This window comes from Trichophyton rubrum (genome assembly GCF_000151425.1).
Source record: "Trichophyton rubrum CBS 118892 genomic scaffold supercont2.3, whole genome shotgun sequence".
NCBI lineage: Eukaryota > Fungi > Ascomycota > Eurotiomycetes > Onygenales > Arthrodermataceae > Trichophyton > Trichophyton rubrum.
Window position 1 is genome coordinate 517,857 of NW_003456426.1, and position 17,020 is coordinate 534,876.

The 17,020-nt window shown below is 48.2% G+C and overlaps 6 protein-coding genes across 12 annotated transcripts; 4 read left to right on the forward strand and 2 right to left on the reverse strand.

The window, feature by feature from the left end:
- The first annotated feature begins 72 nt into the window (after positions 1-72).
- On the forward strand, positions 73-1,657 carry TERG_02921 (uncharacterized protein). 2 transcript variants are annotated; one of them, XM_047747986.1, is made up of 2 exons: positions 73-535; positions 596-1,657. In XM_047747986.1, the coding sequence occupies exons 1-2, from the start codon at positions 337-339 to the stop codon at positions 1,087-1,089; spliced, it is 693 nt and encodes a 230-aa protein (XP_047603958.1). In that variant the 5' UTR covers positions 73-336; the 3' UTR covers positions 1,090-1,657. The 2 variants fall into 2 exon arrangements, with proteins under 2 accessions (XP_047603958.1, XP_047605772.1); XM_047749473.1 differs by having other exon boundaries at positions 73-1,657.
- TERG_02922 (uncharacterized protein) lies at positions 1,658-3,267 on the reverse strand. Of its 4 annotated transcripts, XM_047747987.1 has the most exons (5): positions 2,933-3,267; positions 2,850-2,863; positions 2,690-2,766; positions 2,313-2,612; positions 1,659-2,244 (listed from the first exon to the last, which is right to left on the reverse strand). In XM_047747987.1, exons 1-5 carry the CDS (start codon positions 3,021-3,023, stop codon positions 2,088-2,090), a joined length of 639 nt encoding a protein of 212 aa, XP_047603959.1. In that variant the 5' UTR covers positions 3,024-3,267; the 3' UTR covers positions 1,659-2,087. The 4 variants fall into 4 exon arrangements, with proteins under 4 accessions (XP_047605774.1, XP_047605773.1, XP_047603959.1 ...); XM_047749475.1 differs by having other exon boundaries at positions 1,658-2,025; positions 2,096-2,244; positions 2,690-3,267; XM_047749476.1 differs by having other exon boundaries at positions 2,850-3,267.
- A 1,920-nt stretch (positions 3,268-5,187) lies between these two features.
- On the forward strand, positions 5,188-10,300 carry TERG_02923 (uncharacterized protein). Of its 3 annotated transcripts, XM_047747988.1 has the most exons (4): positions 5,188-7,006; positions 7,080-9,554; positions 9,632-9,781; positions 9,876-10,300. In XM_047747988.1, the coding sequence occupies exons 1-4, from the start codon at positions 5,515-5,517 to the stop codon at positions 10,070-10,072; spliced, it is 4,314 nt and encodes a 1,437-aa protein (XP_047603960.1). In that variant the 5' UTR covers positions 5,188-5,514; the 3' UTR covers positions 10,073-10,300. The 3 variants fall into 3 exon arrangements, with proteins under 3 accessions (XP_047603960.1, XP_047605777.1, XP_047605776.1); XM_047749478.1 differs by having other exon boundaries at positions 7,080-9,781; XM_047749477.1 differs by having other exon boundaries at positions 9,632-10,300.
- A 109-nt stretch (positions 10,301-10,409) lies between these two features.
- TERG_02924 (uncharacterized protein) lies at positions 10,410-12,120 on the forward strand (the record flags this gene model as incomplete). Its single annotated transcript, XM_003235824.2, has 2 exons — positions 10,410-11,361; positions 11,428-12,120. The coding sequence occupies exons 1-2, from the start codon at positions 10,801-10,803 to the stop codon at positions 12,118-12,120; spliced, it is 1,254 nt and encodes a 417-aa protein (XP_003235872.1). The 5' UTR covers positions 10,410-10,800.
- Positions 12,121-13,101: 981 nt separating this feature from the next.
- Positions 13,102-15,001, forward strand: TERG_02925 (uncharacterized protein; the record flags this gene model as incomplete). The annotated part of the gene is made up of 2 exons (XM_003235825.2): positions 13,102-13,816; positions 13,870-15,001. The coding sequence occupies 2 exons, from the start codon at positions 13,102-13,104 to the stop codon at positions 14,631-14,633; spliced, it is 1,479 nt and encodes a 492-aa protein (XP_003235873.1). The 3' UTR covers positions 14,634-15,001.
- TERG_02926 (uncharacterized protein) lies at positions 14,792-17,013 on the reverse strand (the record flags this gene model as incomplete). The annotated part of the gene is made up of 4 exons (XM_003235826.1): positions 14,792-15,403; positions 15,466-15,903; positions 15,965-16,878; positions 16,914-17,013. The coding sequence occupies 4 exons, from the start codon at positions 17,011-17,013 to the stop codon at positions 14,792-14,794; spliced, it is 2,064 nt and encodes a 687-aa protein (XP_003235874.1).
- Positions 17,014-17,020: the final 7 nt, after the last annotated feature.

Here is a 17,020-nt window from a genome sequence, read left to right on the forward strand (position 1 = left end):
TGCGGCTAACAATTGGTCCCGTTTGCAATTCCAATCAGGATTCAATCGATCGAAAGCTCAGAGAGGCTGCAGCTGGCCATGCAGTGAGACTCCGTGGCCATCATGCACGATTCCCTTTACTCCGGAACGAGGGGACGACTGCTTGCACGTCACTCGATGGATGAGGATGGCTCGCCAGGAAGAGCCGTCTTGTCCGTTTGGTGTGAGGTATTATTTATATAAAACTGCCGCGTCCTTGCTGCAGAGCATGCGATCACTTTCTCCCGTTCCAATAACTATGCTCTTGGACTGTGAGCAGAGACAAGCCTGTGTCAGAGTGAATAGTTGTCCATCGAGATGCCGTCTCTCAGGACCCCGTCCCCGCTGCGGCTTGTCACCAAGCCTATGAGCTCTGGCAGAGAACAGCACCAGCTGGATCCAAATGGAGAGATTACTCTTTTGATGACCCGGTTTGTGCAGTATGTCGACGATAGCTCAGACTGTCAAGCGCCCAAAGACTCATGTGGAACGAAAGCTAGCAGTCATAGAGAAGAGGGTATCTAGTGGAATCCCCAGTTTCATATCCCTCAAGTCTGGACAACGCTAACAACGATAGGAATCTCCATACGTGTTTCATCTAGGCATTTAATTCTTGCGTCGTCCGTTTTTCGTGCGATGCTTGAGCATAGATTCGGTGAAAGCCAGACCCTGCGTACGTTGGGTAGCGTTGAGATCCCTCTTCCTGATGACGACCCAGATGCCTTTTTGATCATACTGAACATTATTCACGGCCATTTGCGCCAAGTTCCGCTTCAAGTGGACTTTCAGACGCTGACCCAGCTTGCCATACTGGTTGACAAGTATGAGCTACACGAGCGTATCGAAGTGTTTGCAGGTTTCTGGTTCAATAATCTGATATCCACTATTCCCAACTGCTATACGGATGATATTCCATCCTGGACGTGTGTCTGCTGGGTCTTTAACAAGCCAGAGGAGTTCAAAAGGGTTACCAGGCTGATCCTGAGACATGGACGGGGTACCTTGACCTTCAATGAGCTACCAGTCCCGTCCTTCGTTGCAGGTGAGCAGTTACCCCTGATTCACAACTGACCTAGGTATCAATGATGAGTGCATTGGCTGACTGGCCACATTGTGGCAGATGCAATCAATAGCCGACGAGAGGAGGCTATAAGGCGGATAATATCTTCTCTCATTGGTCATCTGGATGACTACCTGGAGAACGAACATTGTAGCTTCGAGTGTGATGCTCTGATGGTTGGTGCCTTGACAAAACGTCTACGGGCATTTAATATCCTGCCACACCGTCCCAAGTCGCCGTATACCGGCCTCAGTCTCCAAGACTTCATTCATCGTTTTCGACATGGCATATATTTTCCAGCTGCCCAGAGAACGAGCACCTTTTTCTACAGCCACTCGAAGTGTGCCATCCCTTCTATTGATCGCATGCTGGCAGAATGTGAACAGCTATCGGATGGACTCGATATGGCTGACTACAAGTCTGCCCTGACATTGGCTCTGTGATTGTATGCGAGAGGGGTACTTCTAGGCTTCAGGGTAAGAGTACTGTCATAAACTGTATAGTGATGTACAGAGGCGCGTCCAAGTATTATTGCTCTGTGACATTGTTCGAGGACAATATTTCACGGTCATGACGGGCGGCATATTCTGTAACTTAGGGGGCCAAAGCAAGGGAGGGCTGATACCGGAAACATCAGAGGGGAGGAAGAACAAATCAAACATGGCATAATCATTCTATCTATTTCTCATGATACTCTATATCTCAATCGTAGTTAGATTTTTTATGTTTAAAATATGTGTCAAACGGCATATACAGTGCCAGTCTATAATAAACGATCAGAACTAAATGTGGGGTAAAAATCTAGTTGTTATCGCGCTTCTGTGCAGTGATAACATCATCTAGAGTCGTCTTGCCCTCAAGGAGGTCTCTGGTGGTGGAGAGAATGGAAGACCAATCCTCAAAAGTTGTGTATGGGATATTATCACGTTTGCAGATAATGGTTAGGTCTATATGTTATTGTCAATGCAATCAATATCAATATCTGTTGATCAGCAAATGGGCAGGGTAATTACGTACCGTGTCCCTTTTTGGCGAAGAGCAGGTCTGTCTGGCGGGCAGCAGAGATGTCAGATACCCCATCTCCGGCATAGAGGAGGATTGGGCGGTCAGACTTGGGGATTGCAGCGTAAGGGCGAATCTCCAGGGACTTGTCATGGCCAAAGTGGCTGTTTGCACGTAAACATCGAGCATTAGCCAAGGAAATTGACTATCATGGGAAACAAAATGAACACACCTATCATCATGGAAGTCAATCTGCCATCCTCCCTTGGAGTTGATATCCTTTCCGTCTCTACTAGCAACCTGGTTGGCAACAATCTGGATGTTCTCGGGCTTGTGTCCGAGGAGCTTCACCAAGAGAGCGTGGATGATAGGGACCATCCCGGACGACAGCACCACAATAGGCACGTTGTTGTTCTTGGCCCAGTTGTAAAATTCGGTGAAGTGTGGATCAAGTGTGACTCTCTGGCAGAGGAACTCGACACATTCGCCAAAGGGAGTGTCGATACTGTCAAGCATCTCCCGGAAGCCATCCCTAATTGTCAGGAGTCAGCAAACAGACCGAATGGGCTTCATCATTAAGCAGCAGGATGAGGACAATCGAGCGTTTACCGGAAAGTAATTTTGCCCTCGAGGATAGCGGTGTTCCTTGCGCTTCGTTCGACAGCGCCAAACCCGAGGTGGTCGGTCTGGAGGGGCCTGGTTAGCTAGTGTCCATGAGAGTAGTGAGGCAGGACGTAGAAAGCAATCAAGCAAGAATATAGATCATTACCAAGTGATCGTTGCCTGCGAGTGGCATCCACAGTTAGACTCGCATCTCTCCCTCTCTGCCCAAATGGTTTCCGTGAAGCATACTATCCTGCAGCGTGATGGTGCCGTCAAAATCGGTGAAGAAGATGATCTTTGGCTCGCGCTTCATAGCGGGCAGCGAGTCGAGGGATCCCATGATGGCCGTAGCAATGCAATTGACACTATAAAGCTGTCGCTGCTGTCGTAGGTCGGTGTCTTTAGCAAGGTTGGTTGTAGCAGTGGGCCTCGTAGGGGGGGTTTAGTGGGATGTCTGCCGTCTTTATATCCACGGCGAACATCGCTGCATTCCGCTGGAGTTTTCCACCACTGCCGCCACCATCTGCCTCCCTGTACGGACAGAAAATTCAGCATGCACGCACTCTCCGGCCCGCACCCGCCGCACTCGACAGCGCACACGCACCCCGTCCTTCGCCAGGTTGGGCAGCTTACCCCCCAAGGGGCGCCAGACGGGGGCGGCCGAAGTACCTGGTACTTGCGATCCGGCGGCGGCGCGCGGCAAAAGCGACGTTCCCGTGACCTGCGGCTCTTTTTTGTTCGGCGGTGACGGCGCTTCTTGGCGCTTGTTCGACTGCCTCTTTTGCCTTTTTCCAACGTCAACCGACGAACTTCCGACCTCCGTTGACGCCAGCTTCGTCTTTCACCACCCCTCGACCAGGACAGGACCTCGACTGCAAGCAGCAGACACCCGGAACCAGTGGTGAGCGAGTCTGGTTACTCGCCTGCAGCATCCCCGACACGTTTCCTGCGATGTGCTGAACACGAGACAACAGTCACATCAGCCAACTAGGACCGCGAGCAACAGACATCAAAGTCAACACTCACATCCAACTCCTCCTCCTCCTCCTCCTCCCAGTCTCCCACAGCTGCGGATGGCGGGTTGACGGGTGAGCTGTGTGTATGACTTACTTATGGCCAAGCGAAGTGCTCTCTCTTCTCTCGACCAGTCCGGACAGCCCGCTGAGAAGAAGGCTGCTGTAGAGGCCTCGTCTCCAAGGTAAATTCCGTCTCCAGTCTCCATCTTCACTACCCATCCATGCTATTTTTTTTTTAACCTTTCATACCTGTTTCCCCCTCGTTTTCCTCATGGTCTTCACCTTTTCCTTGTCCATCCTATTCAACTGTTGGTTTTGTTGCTTATTTTCTTTTCATCTTGGATGGTCATTTCACTTCGGCCTTCCCCCTCCTTTACTCTGCACAAATCTCTATAGGATACACTAATGCCATGGAACGCAGAGTTACTCGATCGGCCGCCAGGCTTGCTGCCGGCAGTGCTGCCAGTGTGTCAGAGTCCACCTCGCCGCCTAATCCTGCCCCTCAAACCCGGAAACGAAAGGCTCCTTCCCGCCGTGAGGTATCTCGGGCTGACCCTGAGGTCCCTCCGTCGCCGCAGCCTGCATCGCGCTCCAAGCGCCAGAAGTTGACACCTGCCCGTCAGACTGCCTCTCGGCACAGTGCTCGACAGTCTGCAGTCATGTCTCAGCCTAGGTATGTAGATATCTATTTTCAATATTCGACTTGTCTATGCATTTATGGGAGATTATGTTTGGTATAAGTACCAATACTAACGTGCCATAGGTCCCCCGGAGGGTCTGAAGAGAGACCAAAGTCCGTCGCTGCTTCGTCCTCATCCTCAAAGAACCGCACTAGTCGAAATAGAAAGACCACAAGAGGTGTGCAAGCTATCTTAGTACTTCCAGACTCTTTTCTGATGAATAAACCCTGCTGACACTTTCATTCCTCCAAGACTCATCCCAACACGTTTCTCCGCCCCGTCGACAGAAAAAGAGAGGTAAACGAGATACTGATGTCGACCTGAAAGATAGAGCCGAAGAACGCAAGGAGAAGGCAAATGAGAAAGATGATGAAGAAACCTCCCCAACCAGCGATAGCCATGAAGAAGCCAACCAGATGGAAACCGCCGAGGATGATGAACATGAATCATTTCGTAACGGCATCTTTGGATCAGGAGGTCACTTTGGCCTACAAAGTACGCTGCGTGCTCTCAGCGGCATGATGTCTGGCATGTCTTCTCGACTCCGGGATATCCTGTCGAATTTGAAGACAAAGGAAGATCCTTCCGTCCAGTTAATTGCATTGCAGGAACTGTCAGATCTTCTTCTAGTTTCGAACGAGGACAATCTTGCTGGCCACTTCTCCCCAGATCCTTATGTGCACGAGCTCGTAAATCTGATGCAGCCTAATGACTTCGGAGAAGAAAACCCCGAAATAATGCTGTTAGCTTGCAGATGTCTGGCAAACATGATGGAAGCTATTCGAGGCTCCGCCGGCAGCGTGGTCCAGGGGGGCGCCGTGCCCATTCTCTGTCAAAAGCTGCTGGATATACAATTCATTGACCTGGCTGAGCAAGCTCTAAGCGTATGTCCAATTTCAAAACTTCCCAGCTATTTATACATACAGACATCAGGTACTGACGCATTTTGGCATACTAGACTCTGGCAAAGATATCTGTGGACTTCCCTGCTTCAATTGTGCGGGAAGGAGGTCTCACAGCCTGTCTCACATATCTTGATTTTTTCCCCACCAGCACACAACGTACCGCCGTCACAACGGCTGCGAATTGCTGCCGTAACGTACCGCAGGACTCGTTTCCTGTTGTCAAAGATGTCATGCCCATACTACTAAATGTGCTCTCAAGTAGCGACCAAAAGGTTGTTGAGCAGGGCTGCCTGTGCGTTTGCCGCGTGGTAGAAAGCTTCCGATACAAGCCAGAGCAGCTAGAAGAATTAATTGAGCCGGACCTTCTAAGAGCTGTCCTTCGGTTACTCCTACCAGGCACCACAAACTTGATCGGTCCACACATTCATACATATTTCCTCCGCATCCTAGGAATAATATGCAAATCAAGCCCACGCCTGTCTGTCGAGCTCCTGAAAATGAATATAGTAGATACTTTGTATCAAATCCTCACAGGAGTTTCACCGCCTTCTGACGAAGGTATTGGGCCGGCCAAGTCTGATACCGTGCATATTATGCAGGCTTTGATCCATCGGCCCCGCGAGCAAGTCTACGAAACCCTCAATATTGTTTATGAGCTCCTCCCTGCTGCATCAAAAGGATCAGTTGTTCTTTTAGATGACCAGCTGCGTTTCACGCTTGGTGGTGGACCCCTACCACTCTCGGTCACTCCCAAAATCAAAGCCATGGGTGAGAAGCGATTGGAGCTGTTGAAACAATGCCAGCCGGAAATCAAACGGTTTGCCACAATTCTCTTGCCGACCCTTACGGATGTCTACTCTAGTACTGTGAACCTGAGGGTAAGGCAAAAGGTACTGTTGGCACAACTAAAGATGGTCCAAGCCCTTGATGTCAATATCATAGAAGAAGCATTGCGATCTGTACCGTATGCATCTTTCTTGGCCGGTATATTATCCCAAAAGGATCACATATCTCTCGTCGCACTTGCTTTGCAATGTGCGGAACTGTTATATGAACGACTGAGAGATATTTACCAATATCAATTCCATCGAGAAGGGGTCATAAACGAAATCAAAGCATTAGCTACCGCATCAGTACTGGGTAAAGATGATAAACCGGCAGAGGAGAAGTCCGGTTTGGTTCTCGGATCAAAAAATCATCTTTCCCACGATGATGGTGTGAACCACGGACACGATAACGACAGTGGGAATGAACATGATATTCAAGATGACATCCACGATCATGAGGATGAGAGTAATGATGAGGATGAGTTTAATGGGGACTATCCTGACGATCCAGAGCACCATGATGAACATGAACATGAACATGATGACGCTTCAGACAGCGAAGCATCCTCGATTGTTCATCCTCCTGCTCAATCTCTTGACCACACTCTCCAAGACCTTATAACAAACGGTGCCAAACATTTCCTTGAACTCTACGAAGAGAGCAAGACAGCTGGCATGCATGAAAAGGCGGAAGTCGTACTAGCTACCCTCCGTGGCCTCACTGAGAAAATCGAGGATTGCTACAAAGCTCCTGTTGTGGGGAACAGGGGCTTCAAGCTCTTTTCTAAGCTTGCAGCCTATTTTGATCAAAATGCCCTTGACAGCATCACAAGTTATGAACTATTGAATTCTGGTATCATTCGTGTGCTTGTTGACGTCATTGAGAACTCAAAAGGTACGTATTTCTCCTATGAGTGATACGCTGAAGACATTCTTAGTTGTTGAACGTTACTAATGTCTCCATATAGGTCAAGCTGGTGCAGACTTCCTGAAGGCATTCAAGTGCTCACAGTCGCCTCTAAAGCACAGCTCCGAGCGCAAATCTGCATTCGGTGCCTTTATCCACCAACTTCAAGACCTCCTTAGTCGTACCGAGAATTTTGAGGTTGTTACTGTCCACCATAATGCATTTGATAGCAGAAGTACCCTATCCATGCTGTCAAAGCAAATCCGGCTCCGATTGGTAGCTGAGGAGGGTTCAAATATACCCAAGCCGTATAAGAATATGATGGTTTCTATCCATGCCATTGCCAATTTCAAGACCTTGGATGACTACCTTCGCCCAAGAATAAGTCTCTCTGAGCGTCCGCGACATTCTCGACATCGCGACCCAACCTTCCCACATCTCTCTGGCGGTACAAACCCGCAGGACCCGGAATCAGCTAGCCGGGGAAGTGATACTGGATCCCCCCACTTGTCCGACTTCCCATCATATCGATTGCCAACTGGGCGAGATAGCTCCAATGGAACCAGTTCCAGAGGAACAAATAAAGGAAGATCAGCTCGCCCCTCAACACTCCAGGGTTCAGGTAATGGAGAACGTGAAGGTGTGGGACGTAGGCGCTCAGCTCGGCATCAGCCTCCACCGCCGCCCATGGAAAGTGATGACACTGATGGGCCGTTAGAGTGCGCTGATGAACCAAACGGTAGTGACGATGAAGAAGATGATGAAGAAGGTGATACCCTCGACACCATTGTGGATGACATTGATAACGATCTATCGGAAGATGATGTTCCTGACCCGTCAGCCGTCAATATGGAGGTTGCGTCTACTGGCAAGGTGACTGCGAGAAAGGAGGATGGCACAAGAGTCTCTACTCCTTCCCAGTCCACCCCCGTAGCCAAGTCATCGACAGCATCCCTCGCAAGGTCGAGCCCCCCATCATTTAGCCGGTCTCTTTCCATGGCTGGCAGGTCCTTCACATCATATGCCGCTGCAATGCTAGCCATGCCTCAAGACTGGCATATCGAATTCGTTGTGAATGGGAAACCCATAACAAATGACACTACCATCTACCGTGCCGTCCAGTGCAATCAAGCCAATGATAACAGCTCGCCTGCTAGAAATGTTTGGTCGACTGTCCACACTATCTATTTCAGGCGAGCTCAGGGGCCACCGCCGCCCGAGCCAACAACACTTACTCCTGCCTCTAATGTGTCTGCCATGGTTGACGACGTTGACATGCCAGAATCCCTCAATAACGTTCCAACAACAGCATCAATTCTTCGACTCCTTCGAGCTTTGCACAATCTAAATTCTCAGTCAGATGACGAGTTGGCAAACGACAGCGGAGTGATTGGAATTGCACCAGAACCCCCGTCGCAATTTATCAACACAAAACTGACCGCAAAACTTAATCGGCAGCTTGAAGAACCTCTGATAGTGGCAAGCAGCTGTTTGCCTAGCTGGAGTGAAGACCTCGGCCGTCATTTTGCCTTCCTTTTCCCATTCGAAACGCGACATCTCTTTTTACAGTCTACGTCTTTTGGCTACGCTAGGTCCATGGTTCGCTGGCAAGGCGCTCAGTCAAATGACGATGGCCAGCGAGAGCGCCGAAGAGATGACCGTGCCTACAGCGGCCGCCTTCAGAGACAAAAGGTACGAATCTCACGGACACGCATTCTTGAGTCAGCTATGAAGGTCCTCGAGCTGTACGGTTCATCGCCAAGTGTTCTGGAAATCGAATACTTTGAGGAAGTCGGAACCGGGTTGGGGCCTACACTTGAGTTCTATTCCACGGTCTCCAAAGAGTTCGCTAAGCGCAAGCTGAAGCTATGGAGAGATTCGGATGCCAGTGGTGACGGAGAATACGTTGACAATAAATTAGGACTTTTCCCAGCACCGATGAGTCAAGAGCAGGTTACACAGGAAGCAGGAAAGAAGCAGCTACAGTACTTCAAAGCGCTAGGCAAATTTGTCGCCCGCTCCATGCTCGACTCGCGTATTATTGACATTGGATTCAACCCATTATTCTTCAGTGTTGGCCGAGGCGCATACACCAAGAAGCCCCCATCCATTGGCTCCGTGAAGCGAGTAGATGCAGAGCTTGCGAATTCTTTGAGGTTTCTGAAGAAATTTGCCGACCAGGCAGTTGCTATTAAAGCAGATGCTTCTCTATCGGCAGCGGAAGCGGCTTGTGCAATGGAGCAATGTGAAATCGACGACACCAAACTCGCAGACCTCGGCCTTGATTTCACATTGCCTGGATACCCACACATTAAACTGATACCTAATGGCCAGGACACGCCTATTACTATGTCAAATGTCGGGCTATACATTGACAGGGTCATCGATATGACGCTTGGAACTGGGATAAAGGCACAGCTTGATGCATTTGCCGCTGGATTTTCTCAAGTATTCTTATATTCATCATTAAAGACCTTTACACCCGATGAACTGGTGATGCTTTTTGGCCAGGTTGATGAAGATTGGTCTATCGAAAGTAAGTCACTTCTTTCTCCGTTTATCTATATACCGCAGAAGATTTGTCCAGGCCATTTACTGACTTTACTTTATTAGCCCTCATGGATTCTATCAAGGCCGACCATGGATTTAACATGGATAGCAGAAGTGTTCGAAACTTGCTCGCAACCTTGAGCGAGTTCAACCTCCAACAACGCCGCGACTTTTTGCAGTTCGTCACTGGAAGTCCCAAGCTCCCTATCGGTGGTAAGTAAACAGTTCTCTCATTACATCCCCCACCTCAATCTCCCCGTTGCTTCTTTCTCTTCAAGTGTGACTGACCATGACATCTACAATATAGGCTTCAAAGGTCTCACGCCAATGTTTACTGTGGTCTGCCGGCCAAGTGAACCACCCTACACCCCGGATGACTATCTCCCCAGTGTCATGACCTGCGTGAACTACTTGAAGTTGCCAGACTACTCCTCTGCCGAGGTTCTCCTCAACAAACTCAGCATCGCAATGCGCGAAGGACAAGGCGCATTCCACCTTTCTTAAAAAGAGACCCTTAACATAACCTTTATTACATTGCCTGATTTTACATTACTTGTCCCTGGAAACAACAGCATAGTAAATAATTCTCTATCATCATCCCTGCCGAACTACAACTCTTTTCACGAAATTCTTTTCTCTTTTGATTAGAATCTTACACCACCACTTGCAAGAAAATGACTTTTCCAGCACAAAATGGATTGAACGGGATTGGCCGAACGCGTAATGTTATGCATTTGAAATTGATATGATATCGGAATGACAACGGGTGGCAAGCGGCGTTCTACTAAAAAAAAAAAAAAACTCGATTGATGCTTCTGTCTTTGTATCTTTAATAGCTCAAGGGGCCAGATCTTTAATTACATTAATTAAGGTGCTTTTTGCTACACTACATACACCTGCAGCGATCTTCGGCTGCCCTTTGCAGGCAGTCTCACCTAACTATAGGCCGGGTATTGTCGATGTCGTGTTTACTAATAATATCGGGCGGCTCTTGTAGGGCTGGGCGGTCGTTGGTTCTTATCTTATCACTAACTTATCTTAGGCTGATCAACTTCACTGCGAAATTCCGGTCGACGCAGAGCAAACCCACCACCTTACTTGTGATAACTAGTGTCCATCGTGAACTGCATATTGGACGCTGCTCGACCTATTCATTCCCCCCTGGCCTTTCCTCCGGCTAGCTAACTTCTTAGTTTACTAACTGCGGTTGAAGCTGCCGATAGTTAGCCGCTATGGACGAGTTTGCGCAAACCCGCGGCGTTGACGATCTGTTTGATGACGACGTGATACCCGTTGCATCGCAGCCTCAGCCAGTCCATGAGCCAGTCGACGAGCCCGATACCGCGCCGTATTCCTCCACACAGCCGAAAGAAGAACCGATAGATTCAGCCGGCCCGCCGTCGCAGGTTGAGCAAGCCCTCCATCCGAAACAGGACGCGGCGCCATCGCAGCACCGCAAACGAGGTGGCGCCGGTCGAGGAAGAGGAAGAGGAAACGGATTTTCTCGCAAGCTGAGACCTGATACACCCAAAACACCTGAGAAATCTGGCGGTTCCCCCTCGGCGCACCCTGCTGTGACAGAGACTCCCACCCAGGATCAGCCTCTGAACGGTGATGCGGACGCCCAAGAAAAGCAGCCAGAGAAAGGACAGTCTGCTGATGCCTCGAAAGTGGATAAGAACATTGGTAGCACTGTAGATGTGCCCCAGGAGGCAGAGCAAGCCAAAGAGACTGCGTCACCAAGGGTTCCGGCCGTACGAGGTGATCGGAGTAGAACAGGAGGCATTAGAAAGGTATATTCCTCTTTCAGAAAGCACAGTTGATGGCAATATAATAACTGACTTATTATGTCCAAACAGCCTAAACTGACCGAGGAAGAATTATCCGAACGGATGGCTGCGGCTAAACTCACTGCTGCCAAAAAGGCTGCTGCTCATGCACGAGCCGAAGCAGACGAGGCCTCTTTTCAGGAGCGTGAGAAGATAGCTCTGGCGAAACGGTTGGAGGAGCAGCAAAACCGCCGTGTCATGCTTAGTGAGAGAGAAAAGAACCGACAGAGGAAGCTGAATTCACAGACAGGCCGCGAATGGGACGCAGAGAAATCGCAGGATTCCTTCTCTGAACACAGCCGGGGAGGCTCAGCATATCGCAGAGGAGCTCACGGAAGTATAGCAAATGATAAACGTGCTACGACACCCCCGACGTCAGCAGGTGACTATGATAATCAGCCCAGCCCACTCTTCGGAGATCGAGGGCGAGGGCGAGGCAGCCGAGGAGGAAGAGGCCAGGGGAGAAGAGGTGTCGGCAGAGGTCGAGTTCTGGGGGACAGAAATACCGAAGTCTCCCCTCCCGAGCAGCAAGCAAAGGTTCCTACATCAGATGAATTCCCCGCTCTGCCTGGTTCAGAGAAGCAGGCTGATACTAAAGGGGAGAGGACCGGCGCAACGGCGTGGGATAAAGCTCCTGATATTCTGTCAATGAAGGAACCCTCGGGCACTTGGGCTGACCAAGTAGAGATTAGTGAGGAGCTGGAAAGGGTCACCACAAAGTAGGCCGGTATGGTTTGTCCGCTTCAGTGTTTATGAGTTATGCCCGTGAAGGTATATGGTGTTCGAGTTCCCTCGATGAGAGGATAAAATGGGTTCACTTACAGTGCTGTATGACTTTTTTGATGCGGTTTGGTAGAAGTGCGTTCAAGTATGTTTTCATAGGTCACCTATTGGATATTCCCGAATCACTATCTATATACCCAGCTTTTACGTCTCCAAGCGTAGGCGGCATTGGTAGGTCCACTAATGAGAAAGGAGTATTTAAAGCAAGCGTTTGATGTATTCAGTCTTCCGTTGAAGCCCTGCTGTAACCAGTAACACAGCTTAACTGAAGGTCCACGTTAGAATCTTCCCACAACCTTTTGAGGCTCACAATTTAGGTTGCGGCTCTGTGGTCACCTTTGGTTAAATTCCTAGTTAGTTAAAAGGTTAAGCTGACATTAATTACAGATACCTTCGTCCGACGAGGCGTTAAGTGGTATACTCATACTCACAATTTGACGAATATTTCAGTGAATGCCTTTCGATCCCTGCCCTAGTTAATTATAACTAACTAGGTATTTAATTTACGCTGCGGCCGAAAGAAAGCCGAACGAGCCGCGGGGCGGAGTAACTAACGAGTTAACTGAGACAACCAAGTTACGGAGTACAGATGGTATTTTATGACTGTCCTCCGCCATAAACACTGGCCATCACGGACTCGAGACAGATTAACGATCCCGAAGCGAGGTCCCTCTGGCGAATTTGGCGAATTGGACTGTCGGTGGGTGAGTTGACTCTGTTCGCACCCAAATACCGCAAGTCATAGACTTGTGACCAACCGGCTTGCTAACTAACTTGTTGGTAACTAGTTAAAAAGCCAGGCTTCCGCACTTCTTCATCAGTTTATCTTTGGACTTGGGGAGCAATAGATTTGCCTGGATAATTAACCGCTACATAAGCAACCAGCCCTACTATCGCTTGACCGCAAAGATAAAGAGTACCATGGCGACCTTGGAGACTATCCCGGAGGAGATTTTTCTTGCTATTTTTGACCATCTTGGATGCCATCGCTACAACGAGAAGGCTTTTTTGCCGTTTGCAGTCATTTCCAAACGCTGGCAGCGTGTTATCGAGCGCTTCTCCTTCAAGAACTTTGACCTCAACAACACCCAGCTGTCGACTTTTGCTTCTCTTTTCTGGGGCACAGCTAGAGCCCACAGAAAGGCTCTGGTCAGGCGTATAAGCCTCACTATCAAGCTGCCACCTTATGACGGAGATGACTGTCACCAGCACGGAGAGCTCAATAATCAAATATTCTCCACTGCTATCCATGACTCATTCCAGCTCCTCAAAACGTTTAATGAAGATGAAGCGGTCAAGGCTAATTTTACAAAGGGGGTTGGAATTGAATTCTGGCTGCACTCCATTGAAACCCCAAAGGATGAAGACATTCCTTTTGCGGATAAAGAGTACAGACTTCAAGGAACCTTCATTAAGCTCCTAAACCCCGAAAGATTGCCCACACTAGAGTGTGTGACGTCCTTTTACCCAACCACATGGATGTGGTCCCGTCACATTGACCCTGTTGCGGGGATACAAATGGCAAGCAAGTTGAAGAATTTGAATCGTTGCATTACTTACTACCATGATTCGTGGGAGTGTACTGAAGGTGGGACTAAAGGAGTCAAAGAAAAGACGCTAATAGATAATCGACGCGGTTTGTCTCCTATGCAGACCATGAAATTACCATAGCTAACTTAACCGATACAGATTTCAGTCTTGCCTTATCAAATTATACTCAGTCTGTGAAAGATTTAGGCCTTAGATCAGACTCATGGTCTGGATGCATGCTTGACGAAGCAATGCCTCCACCAAAGTTTATTTCATCCGCCTCGTCGACGGACACGTTCAGTCTCGCAATACATGAATTCATTCAACGAGCGAACGTTTCAGAAATAACCATTGGTGCACTTCTTCCTTACTCTGCCGATATATTATGGCCATATAAGAATGTTAAAGATGCCCCAAAGCCACTGTGGCCAAATTTGACAAGCTTATGTATTTCCGTCGGTGCCAATACACCCGATGGGGACTGGTATTTCAAAGGGGATCCGGCTCTCGCGTCCGACTCCGAATTCATGGGTCCAAATGATAGAAAATACATCAGCGATTATTTCCGAGTTTCTGGTCAGCCTCTGAATATGTTTCGGTCTATCCCGGTCCCAGAAAGAATCGATCCTTTCTTGAAAGCGTTGGCATTAGTTATTCGTCATGCTCCTTTACTCGAGTCCCTCCATTTATGCTTTGGAGAGGTAAAGCTTCATCCAGGATATGTGAAAGCGGAAGGCCTGACACGGCGGTTTAGTATTTATTATAAAACTCCTGGCGACCAATTCAGGTTCGACAAAAGAGGCCATCGGAGAAGACCCAGAGTAATATGCGATGTTGGGAACAATTGGCGCGCGAGCAAAGAAATCGAACAGATGTGGATGGAAGCACTGGGGCCAAATGGCTTGATAAACTACCATCATTGAAATGTCCATCCATATTATGAATTGTTTATATTGTATAAAATGCCTCCAGAAACGAAGTATATGCTTATTGACTAAACTAGAGAGGTATGAGAAGATAAAACTCAAGCTGAAGTGCCCATCGCAAATGAAGGCTAATTGTGGAGACCTCGAATTGATCCCTACAGTGGGTTCTTCCACTTCTTCATACTTGTGTAAGACTTCTCCAGGTTCTGAAGGTACTTAATAACAGTTTCGTATCTTTCTTTTTGTGCTTCATGCTCTCTTTTCTTCGCATCGGCGTCCTTTAGCTGCTGAGCATTCAGTTTCTTGCCCTTGTTCTTTTTCTCCTCGTCTTCTGCAGACTTGATTGCCGCCTTAAGCTCCTTTTCCAATTCAGCACGAGCCTTGATATAATGGCCATACTGGTCATCAAAAAACATCTCAATCTTTTTGATGGTATTTTCAGTGCGCTCTTTTATCCATTTGTCCCATTTCTTTCCAAGGCCCTGATGCCTGTAATTGCGGAAAACCGTTGTGGATTTCTTTTCAAATTCAATTCTTGCGGTTGCTTTGTCAAGTTCCGTGAGAATATCTGAAATCCGTTGTACTTGTTTATTGAACACGGTTCCGACATCCTTCATAGCCATATACTTATAAGCGAACATGACATCTTTAAATCTGATAATAGCCTTGACCAATTCTGATTCTTGAAGCATATTCTTTGTGAGAAAATCTCTGTTGTTGACTGAGTTCTCCATGTCATCGACAAAAATTTTATCGTTACCCCATGCCTATATGATGTGTTAGCTAGGAAGGGCCGAAGAGTTGTAGGCATGAACGTAGAATGGCTTACTCTTCCTTTGATCCCATTTGGTGCACCAGGAAGTAAAAAGAATTCATCTAACCAGCTTTTGGTGATAGGGAATTGATCTGCAATCCATTGTACACCAAGCTTAGAAACTCCTCCGATCTCCGGGAGGAAGTTCTTGTTGCTGTCGGCCCAGTAAGCTGTCATGTACGTGCAAAAGTCCACCATTTTGAGACCTGATTTGTCAGAAGGGTCAATAAACATCTTCCCTGCTTGTTTAGATATTTCCTCAGAGAAGAGGCTAATAAGCTGAGTTTCCAAGACATGTTCGGTTGCAAGCCCGTAATTGGGGTTGTGCTTTGGGGAATTTAACATTTTATAATCAGTCTTATAGAGTGAGTTCAGACGTCTTCGAATTTCAAAATCTCCACACTCTTTTGGGTTTTTGAGGGAAAAAATAATATTCGTCCCAACATTCATATTCTAAAATCCCGTTGATAGTTAGAAACAATCACAAATTTAATGTAACTCATTGTATACGTACCCCTATTAGTTTAGCAGGACCTGGATAAGGTGCCGTGTTGGTAACCAAGTCACAGAACTGCACCTTTTTTCCATTTTTGCTGGGTCTAAGGACCGGAGGAGTGGGTATGCCGGTTGGTGCTGAGGTACTGCTGGTTGCAGTCAGACTTCCGCTCGTTGAGCTTGGAGTGCTTGTCGAAGTTGTAGATGTCTTTGCCCTTCTCTCTAACGAATGAGACTCCCACCCAAAGAAACCAGTTCCTCTGATTGCAAGGTGTACAACTTCTTCTTCATCTTCTTCTTCACCTCTATCCTCCTCTTTGAAATATCCCGGCGGCCATGCTTGTACATTGGAACATGCTGAGCACCCACCAACCCCTTTTCCAGGCTTACAGATTGGAGAAGTGGTTGGCCGCCCCTGAGTCGTAGTTGATGATGCCTGGGTGCTACTATGCTTTGTGGAGCTAGTTTTGAGAGAGCTTGTAGAAGAAACTCCAGGGTGATCCGTAGTAGTTGGTCCAGGCTTTATTGTGGATGATGTCCCTGCATTGCCATCTTTAGATGCTGACCTAGAGTGGCTCGTAGTAGGTGAAGAACGGTGTGCCTCGCCGTCAGACGTTGGCTTGCTGTGGGTGGAGGTTGCAGACTTAGGTTTCGATGTTGTCGTTGGTCCATCACTGGATTTCGTAGTTGGCTTATCCCTAGTGGTCGAATTTGGTTTATTGGTGGTTGTCTGTTTCAGTTTTTCCTCCGTGGTGGTTGGCTTGTCCTTCGTAGTAGATTTCGGTTCCTCTTTTGTAGTTGATTTCGGCTTATCATCCGATTTAGGCTTGTCAGTGGGCTTGTCGGCCGGTTTAGATTCGTTCTTGGGATTAGAGCCATTTTTATTCCCTGGCTTCCCTGAACCAGACTTTCCGCCGCCCTTCCGCCCTCCACCTTTACCAAATAGTCCACGCACAACCTTACCTAACCCCCTGCGTTGGTTATGAGATTCGGGGCAACCTTCCATTCTTTTGCATCCCAAACTACTTCCATATTCATCTGACGCTTGAGCCAATTCGGCGAAGACATGGTCTTC

Excerpts from the sequence above, each read along its gene's own strand:
- TERG_02921 (XM_047747986.1), top strand. The coding sequence starts at position 337 with ATGCCGTCTCTCAGGACCCCGTCCCCGCTGCGGCTTGTCACCAAGCCT. Across the intron at positions 536-595 it reads TAGCAGTCATAGAGAAGAGG|GAATCTCCATACGTGTTTCA; the intron begins GTATCTAGTGGA and ends TAACAACGATAG.
- TERG_02922 (XM_047747987.1), bottom strand. The coding sequence starts at position 3,023 with ATGGGATCCCTCGACTCGCTGCCCGCTATGAAGCGCGAGCCAAAGATC. Across the intron at positions 2,613-2,689 it reads GAGGGCAAAATTACTTTCCG|GGATGGCTTCCGGGAGATGC; the intron begins GTAAACGCTCGA and ends CCTGACAATTAG. Across the intron at positions 2,245-2,312 it reads ATTGACTTCCATGATGATAG|CCACTTTGGCCATGACAAGT; the intron begins GTGTGTTCATTT and ends ACGTGCAAACAG.
- TERG_02923 (XM_047747988.1), top strand. The coding sequence starts at position 5,515 with ATGCCCATACTACTAAATGTGCTCTCAAGTAGCGACCAAAAGGTTGTT. Across the intron at positions 9,555-9,631 it reads TGAAGATTGGTCTATCGAAA|CCCTCATGGATTCTATCAAG; the intron begins GTAAGTCACTTC and ends TTACTTTATTAG. Across the intron at positions 9,782-9,875 it reads TCCCAAGCTCCCTATCGGTG|GCTTCAAAGGTCTCACGCCA; the intron begins GTAAGTAAACAG and ends TCTACAATATAG.